General features: G+C 45.4%; 2 protein-coding genes across 2 annotated transcripts in view; one reads left to right on the top strand and one right to left on the bottom strand.

The window, feature by feature from the left end:
• Window positions 1–4,378, bottom strand: part of LOC119009857 (neurabin-2-like) — a 27,266-nt gene extending 22,888 nt beyond the window's left edge. Inside the window, exon 1 of the mRNA XM_037081553.1 lies at window positions 1–4,378. This exon is cut by the window's left edge and continues 355 nt beyond it. Within this exon, the coding sequence (XP_036937448.1) occupies window positions 1–962 (962 nt within the window). The 5' untranslated portion in view covers window positions 963–4,378.
• Window positions 4,379–4,518: 140 nt separating this feature from the next.
• Window positions 4,519–8,331, top strand: sgca (sarcoglycan, alpha). Its single transcript, XM_037081554.1, has 11 exons — window positions 4,519–5,075; window positions 5,285–5,413; window positions 5,506–5,657; window positions 6,560–6,626; window positions 6,723–6,921; window positions 6,996–7,164; window positions 7,256–7,464; window positions 7,589–7,615; window positions 7,749–7,925; window positions 8,022–8,048; window positions 8,130–8,331. The coding sequence occupies exons 1-11, from the start codon at window positions 4,958–4,960 to the stop codon at window positions 8,134–8,136; spliced, it is 1,281 nt and encodes a 426-aa protein (XP_036937449.1). The 5' UTR covers window positions 4,519–4,957; the 3' UTR covers window positions 8,137–8,331.
• The last annotated feature ends 386 nt before the right edge of the window (window positions 8,332–8,717 follow it).

The following is an 8,717-nucleotide window of genomic DNA, read 5'->3' as shown; positions in this document are numbered from 1 at the left end:
TTCGCCTCCACGCCGGCATCTGAAACAGTCTTTCCCGTCTCCCCTGCAGCACTGAAGTGTTCGGTACTTTGGCCCCCGTTGATGCTGTCAGACGCCCCCCTCCCCCTGGGGCCCCTCTGAGGCCCCTCCTGGCCGTTCTGGTTCTGCTTCTCCTGGTCCTCCTGGTGGCCTGCTGCAAAGGCACTGACCCTCTTTGTGATTATTTTGGAGTTCAACACACCCACCTTGGCGCTGACCCCCCTGGAGGGCAGCGGCGGGGTGGAGGAGAGGCGGTGCAGGTTGTTCCGGAGCTCGGCGGCCCGCTCGAACACGGCGCTGAGCTGGCTGACGGTGGGGGACACGGCCTCGCTGGTGTCCAGGCTGTCCAGGGACTCCGTGCTGCCGTTGAAGCGCGCCACCACGTCCAGCCTGCCGTCCTGGAAGCTGGAGGCCTTGTCGGTCTTCAGCAGGACCCTGGTGGTCGCCAGCTTCTCCTGCTGCAGCTGCCGCTCCTGCTGCTGCTGCTCGAAGATGCGGCGGGTCTCCTGCAGCTTGGAGTAGCTGGGCGAGGAGGCCCGCTGGTGCCCGTTCTCCGGCTTCACGTCGAACTTGTTGACCCGCTCGGACACGGTGGACCCGAGCTTCAGCAGCGCGCTGTGGTCCACGTTCTCGTTCAGGCTCCCGGCTCGAGGGAGGGACAGGCGCACCGATTTGTCGGCGTTCCTGGCGACCTCCTCTCCTCCCTCCGGATCGCCCGGGGACGTGGTCTGCATCTGCTGGAACATGTTCTTGATGCGGTGCACATTGGAGCCGTACCTGCGGCCCCGGGGGCCCTCCTGCAGGTCCCCGTTCGCGGCATTGTCTTTGACGGGCTTCAGGGCCTGCATCCCCGCCTCGTACGCGTTTCTGTGCGGGGATGGGCTCCTGAGCGTGGAGCCGGAGCCGGAGCCGGTGCTCTTGGATGTGGATTCGGTCTTCATCATGATCGGTCGGTCAAGCGTCGCGACGGATGCTCAGCGACGGCATGTCGGCGGCGAATCGGTTTCTTATCCACCCGAACGAACGGAACCCGGTCCTGGAGGCGGCGCTCAGACGACAGAACCCGGCAGATGGAGGGAGAAGAGAGAGAAACAAAAACAACAGATCGCATTAAAGGCCTTCAGCTGCTGCTGCATCCGCTGCAACACGCGTCCGCTGCAACGGAGAAAGTGAGCACGATGCATCTGTCACCAGCTCACACCATCAGCCCGAGCCCGCACGGATCGATACATGCATCGGTTATCAGAAGATGTATCTGCGCCAGAGGACGTGGGAGAGGAACCGAGCCGCGGATTGACCCGCAGCCGCCGACAGATTGCTTTGCGTTTAATCCCTTTTTACAGGCAGCATCATTTTGATCTCTTCACTCCGAGCTGCAGATTTCTGCTCAGCGGCGCTGCTGCATGGAGGAGGGAGCCGCCGGGTCCTAGCGCCCGCCTATCTCCTCCTCCTCCTCCTCCTCCTCCTCCTCCTGCTGCATATAATCTTTATTAAATATTAAGAAGAAACGTGTTTACTATCATGTGTTGTATTGACTGATACATTATTTATATAACGCTGCTCATAGCTAGTAAATCACTGAACCGGAAGTGCTCACAGGGCAACAATTCTCTGTTTACTTTGAAAATATGGAGCAACTCAACCGATTAAAAAACAAATTAAATCTGATTAAAAATGTACCCACATATTTGACCGAGAGCATATGAACAGTTAGCAGTTGTTAGCTATGTTGACAGTACTCTAATGAGTAACTGTTAGAGTAAGCTAACATCAGCTAGCTAAAAGTAATGGATAAACAGCAAGCTAACATGTGGTGGATAAATAAATGATGAAGCTAAACAAAAATAAAGGTAAAGGTATTTGATGGTTAACAAGCTAACCGTTTGTAGTAGTCAACTAAAAGTAAATAAAAATAGTGGTAGAAGATAGTTAAATAAGCTAACATTAGCATAATTGATAATATTTGATAGCTAGCTGAAAGTAATAAACTGCAGAAACGGTTAGCTTGTGAGCAAGCTTTATTGACTGCCTAATTGATTACAGTCAATGTAATGTCAATTAGCTTAGCTAAAGGTAACCTGTGAACAATTGTAACAGTTGATGCTACCTAAAAATATTGAAAAAAAAATGGTGATCAATCTAAAATAAAGCCAACAAATGAGTGAAAAAGCTAAACAGTCTTACAGTAGAAGATGGTTAAATAAGCTAACATTAGCATAAAGGTACTTGATGGTTAACAAGCTAACCGTTCTATCTAAGAAATATCTAGCAAAAGGTAGTAGCAGGTGACATTAGCCTAACTGATTATTTAGCTAGTTAGGTCATCTAGCTTTGCTATAAGTATTGCATAAACAGTTGAAACTGTTACCTACAACAATTACCTACAAATATTTAATAAATGGTGAACAAGCTAAAATTTAGTCCACAAATAAGCGATAAAGCTAAAATGTAGTGGACAAAATTATTAGTAAAGCTGAAAAAATCTACATGAAAGTAGATGGTTAATTCAACTTTCATTAGCCAAATGGATAAAAAGAGATACAGTAATGTTAGCTAGCTTAAAGTAATGGTTAAACAGTTAAAATTTATAACTGTGAAAGCAATTTCAGATATGGTTGTGGTTGAAACAGTTCAAAATACTGAACAGTAAACAAGCTAAACATTTATGGATTACGCTTAAAAATGTAATGGTAATATATGGTTAAATAAAATAAAATTAGCCCAATTACTATTGAAGTAGGCTAACAGTAGGCTAGCTAGCTAAAAGTAATGGATACACAGTTGAAAACATAATTTTGGATAAATGGTGAACAAGCTAAAAAAAAGACTGCTAAAGGTAGTAGATGGTTAGCTCAATAACCTAACATTAGTGGACAGTGGACAGTTGGAAATGTTAGCTAAAAGTGGTAGGCTAGGTAGTTGCTATGCAGGCAGTTGAAATAGTTAGCATCAGTGAAAACTATTGGTTAAATGGTGTCAACATTTGGGAATCATTGCTGAAGATACTAGTTCAGATATTAGATAAATGGTTTAAATTGGTCAAGCTAATTAAATAGGTAAATTAAATGCTTAACAGTTAGCCAGCTACTTCCACCAGCTACAATTGGTGTAGCCTAGTTTGAATGTAAATATGACCACATCCTTTTAATTGTATGAAAACTATTGTACCGATAATCGCTTTAATGTAGTTAGAGTGTAAAATCAAATGCGGTTTAAATTGAATGAAATAAACACAAAAACATTGAACACAACGGGAGGTGTTGATGAACAAAGGTTGGGAACCACTGTTGTATATATTTTTCTAAATAAAAATATGATAAGATTCATCAAACTAGTCAAGAGCGCCTCACTGCCTGCTCCTTTAATGGTTGACGTTTTAAAAGTCTGTTAACTCCTGGAATATCAGACTAAAGATGGCTGTGCGTCAGTGAACACATCTAACACTAGGACCCAGTCAAACATCAGCACGTCAGGCCTCCCTGTCCAACAACACATCCTCACAGCCACATTGTTGCTTCCTGCATTCTGCATCTGTGCTGATCGACACATTAAACAGTCTCGCTGACGGCAGACAAAGCATTTCCCTCTTCTGGGTCGAGGGGCCGGTTCTGAACCTTCCCACGCCGCCACGCTTTTTTTCTAGATCTCTACTCTCCAAGGCCGACACACAGGACGGAACATCAGCACATTATTCTCAAACTGTCACTTTAATCTGAGAGTGTGAAGGACGAACACTGAGCAGATAGAAGTGCTGCAGTAGTTAAGCATATTTCAGTGTTTTACTTTTTATTTTCTGTCTTTGTGAATGTTTCTGGTCCCCAAAACTACACAACTCATTTAATTAGACTTTTGTTACACCCATACCCCCAAAATCACCAACTAATCTGAGTCATGTACATCTTTAAATGATTATATTATTAAAATAAATGTACAATAGTGACTTTTCCTTCTTAGACAGTTTCATATGAGTCCTGAAGGTATGAAAATACCAAATACTTCACAAGACAACAGGAAAAATGAGACAAAATCACACACAAAACATATATGTTGCTTTTTCATAACATCTTCATGATCTCATGACTGCTCAAACTGTGAGCTCCTCCTGCAGGGCCTCTTTTTGGCTGCATTGCTCATTTATATATTTATGATGTTTTATATATTTTCATTCATGAATAATTTACATGTAACCGTCCCTGTGGGAGTTGTCGGGCCTCACCAGCTCGGTCCTGCACCAGGTGATGCAGCTGCTGCAGATGCATATATCAACCATATCCCAATATATAAAGAGTTACATCGCTGCATTATAACCTGCTTACTTTGTCAATTATTTGTGATTATTTGTGCCTGAAAGAACTTTTATAGATACTAGTTTCTGTGATGTACGTGGATTTTGTCTAGACAGGATATAAAAATGCAAAAAAAGTCTTTTAAAATATTAAAAGCTGCAATAAGCAAGAATTATTCACCTTGAATTAATTAAAAGGAGCAGATTACCTGCTAACTGCTGCTGACTGTCTTGTTGATACATCCATGACTATGTTAGCTACTGTTAGCATAGTAGCCATGCAGCTAGCCAGCTGGGGTTTGGGGGACTAAAGGAAAACATGCGAACTTATTTTATCCAGCCTTCACTTGCACGTGTTTGGTATCGAGGTCATCCAAAAGTAACCGGAAGTAAACAAGTGACATTACTTTGATGTTGTGTTAAGTAAAAAGTCACTTCAGCCCGAGTTTGTTTGAGTCAAAACTGCAAAATTAGGCGTATAAAGTAGAAGAAAACATGTAAACTACCTCAAAATGAGACTGAATTGTACTTAATTCACGCCTCAGGTAAGTATGTGATTTTATTTACTACCAGAGGGGATTAACAACACAGCAGCTCCTCATGAACTCAGCTTCCGGGTGTTTTTAGGGGGAGTGAGTCAGAAATAGCTCTGACATGTCGTCTGCTGTGACCCGGCCCGTCTCTCTCTCTCTCTCTCTCTCCACATGGTTCTGTCAATCACAGGCCCAAAACAAGATGGCAGGCTGCAGGAGCTGGTTCTTCTTTTTCACAGGCGAGTTTATATATTTCTGAAGTGATTTAATCTAACATGGCGACACCAAGAAGCTTTGTTTGAGTGTCAGATGTCTGTTGTTAAGCGTGAGTGATTTCAGCTGTCTGGACGTTTAAGTGTCACGTCAGGGTTTGTGTGTGTGTGTGTGTGGTCACTCTCTGAGAGGTTTAAGTGTCTTTTAGCCTTTTGTTTTGTTTCTTCACTCGCAGTGTGTGCCGTCGGCTTGCTCGGGGCCAATGCAGAGATCAAATTCACCATTCCTGTGGGGAGGTTCTTCACATACGAGCTGATGAGAGAGACTTTCCAGAACGACTTTGAGCCTTTGTCGAAACTCTATGGTGAGAAGAATCGAATCGTGCCAAACCCACTCGTCTACCAGATATAAATTTCCTTATCGTGTGTGTGTGTGTCTCCGCCTCCTCCCTCGCAGCCGGACGTTTGTACGATGACCCCATGATTTTTAAGTGCAACAGGCAGAACTTCCCGGACCTCCCAGAGTGGCTGCGCTTCACCCAGAGGCACCCGTTTGATAACGGCTTCCTGTACGGCACGCCAATGTCTCCCGGGAAAAGTATAATCGAGGTATGACGTCATCATGTAACACACGTTGCGTCGTGTATTTTCTCACGTGTTTTCGTTGAACCAGCCACAGATACCAGCAGCAGAGACGAATCTGTAAAAACCTGCAGCTGTCTGACACGTCGGTGCTTAACGTCAAGGTTTTGTTGTCAGACACCTCCGAGACAAAAGCGTCAGGTTTCTCTCCGGAGCTGCTATTTTTTAACCGGCATTAAATATTCAGGAGGAAACAAGCCTTTGAAGATGAAGAAGAGGAAGAGTGGCACCGAAAAAGAAATGTATTCTGGCTGGAAAACACGAGGATGTAACAACAGATTACAGCTGAAACTCAGAGACAAAACACGCCGTTAACACATCGCAGCTCCTCTCTGGAGTCGACTTTGCTTCCTGTTAATTCATCTCCACCTTTCTTTATACATCATTTTAAATTGTCCCCCAATATATGGACTGAAAAAAAATGTCAGCTGAAGCTTCACCTGATGTTACCTGCCCCTTAGAAAATGACAGAAAAACAAAGGTCATAAACAGAAATGGTCTCTCTTGAATTCTATGTTTGCTCACTGCCTTATTTTTTTATTATTATTACACTCAACATGCTTTTTAAACACGTAAACACAGAAGAAAACAATGTAGAAACAGTTTATTTACATGCAAAGTAATCTGATTCTGACTGAAAACTGACCTTTTTCCATCTAAATCTATGTTTGCCTGTAAATTACTACTAATATTGATAGTTTGATTATCAAAATGATCAGTTTTATTGCCAAATCTGCTTCTGTGGTTTCTTTCTGCACAGCTATAAACTCTCCAAAATGTACAACATTGGCTCTGATGCAGGATGTAATCTGCAGACGTGTGTGAGAGGTTCTGGATGTTTAAACTAACTCATCTTCCTCCTCTCACAGATCTTCGCCGTCAACAAGCGGAGCTATGAAACAACCAGACAGATCCTCGTCATCAAAGTCACCGCAGGTGCGAGTGATATTCAAATAAAAACCCCAGAAGGTTCTGTACTGTCCACGATGAGGCCCGAAGGGAAGTGACACTGTTGTTCTGCATCCCTCACAGAGACGATGCTGCCGTACCAAGCTGAGTTCTTCATCAAGCTGAGGGAGATTGAGAAGGTGCTGCCCTCTGTTGTCCAGGATGAGATAAAGCAGGACCTGCAGAAGCTGTGGGACACTGAGGAGCTGGAGGTCGTCAACATCACCAACGCTCTGGACCGCGGAGGCCGGGTTCCCCTGCCGCTCGCTGGACACTTTGAAGGGTAAACAGCTGGACTCGACTGCAAACATCTATCTCCTGCAGTATCTGTTTTCATGAACATGTGATCTGCGTCAGTGTGTATGTGAAGGTCGGGTCCAAGCAGTACTTCTCAGACTGTCTCCTGAGGGTTCTGGCGCCGGAGCATGAGAAGCAGTGCACAGCCGGGTCCAGAGTCAAAGTCCCCGGAGGATGCAACTTCTGCACCATCCCCAGCAACTGCATCACCTGGTGCAAGACGGAGCTGGTGAGGACGGAAAGTGATGTAACAACATGATGTATGAATGAACAATCTGTCATCTTCTTCTTCTTCTTCTTCTTCTTCTTCTTCCCTGCAGTTTGACCTGACGCAGCAGGAGCCAGCTCCACCTCCTCCCACTGTGGGTTCGGGGATCATGGAGACCGGCGTGGAGTTCGACCCCCTGGAGTCGCCCCCGAGCAGAGACTTCTTCCCGGACTACTTGGTGACGGTGATCGTGCCTCTGGTCCTCGCCATCATCCTGTGCGTCCTGCTGGCCTACGTGATGTTCTGCAGACGAGAGGGAGTGTACGTGAAACTTAACAAGGACCGACAGTGTTGTTTGTTGAATACACACATTTCTTTTTCACCCTTCAACCTGAATGATCGATCCTGATGTGACTTATTGTTCGTCTTTCTTTTCTTTTTACAGAGAGAAGAGGAACGCAAGAACAAACCAGTAAGTGCTCTGTTGAGAGTAAACACTTGACACTCTGAGTTTGAATCTCCAAATTCTTCATCGAGCCCCTTTAAATAAACGATCCAAACACTTCTGAGTGTAAACACGACTTCCTGTTCTTCCCCCGCTGCAGGATCCAGCTGTACCACCACCACACCATCCTCGGGAACACCGACGAGCTGAGGGACATGGCGGGAAGCCGCGGCGTCCCTCCACCTCTGTCCACGCTGCCCATGTTCAACAGCCGGACCGGGGAGCGGGCCGGGCCTCTGCAGTCCGACAGCCCCGTCCCCCTCATCCGGGCCCAGCAGTAAGAACCAGCACCCACACTCACTCACAGGTCTCCACCAGCATCACTCAGATCAAATCCTAACGCAGGATGTGTTTGTATCTCCTGTTTTCACAGTGATCCCTACGTCGACACTCTGCCCAGGTAGAAACTCACTCTTCATATTCAGGCTTCAGTCGATTTATTGTGAAGTTCACAAACTCATCACAGTGTTTGTTTTTGCAGGAAGTGAGAACAGCGATGGATTAAAGCGTCATTTACAGTATTTGCAGTGAGAAGTTAGGCTTTGTTTTTTTTGTTTGTTTTTCTTCTTTGAGATAAATTAATAGTGTTCATAAAGTTATTTGCAGTTCATGTATATCTGTATTGCACCGTCCGGCACGACTAATAAAAACATGTCCAGTGCTGCGGTCTTTATCGTCATGTCTGCATCCTCTGAAGGACGCAGCCTTTTTGGTCTTCGAAGGCGAGTCCTTCAGAGACCTTGTTGTTAAATGGGACGGTCTAGCCTTTGGAGCATTTCCTGGTTGTGTCACCAGATGTTTTACCCTCACGTCATGATTTCTGCCACCCAGGCACGCGAAAGTGACGATCTACACCAAGCGATTTTGCCATGTGGTGCATCCTCCAAAAACAGGGAAAAGAAGGAGCATCTGGAGGTGCCTTCGAACTGGGACAGCCTTCACACGATGTTGTGACGTAATTGGGGTTCAAATGCTCCTTTGAAGGATGCAGACAGTTGGAGAAGGCAGCCAAGTTTGCAGTTTCAAACACACCTGGCAGCTTGAGGAATCTTTGTCCCCCTGCAGGAGG

Source organism: Acanthopagrus latus, chromosome 20 (genome assembly GCF_904848185.1).
Source record: "Acanthopagrus latus isolate v.2019 chromosome 20, fAcaLat1.1, whole genome shotgun sequence".
Classification (NCBI taxonomy): Eukaryota; Metazoa; Chordata; class Actinopteri; order Spariformes; family Sparidae; genus Acanthopagrus; species Acanthopagrus latus.
The sequence above is the reverse complement of the archived record's forward strand: the minus strand, read 5'-3'. Positions and strand labels throughout refer to the sequence as shown.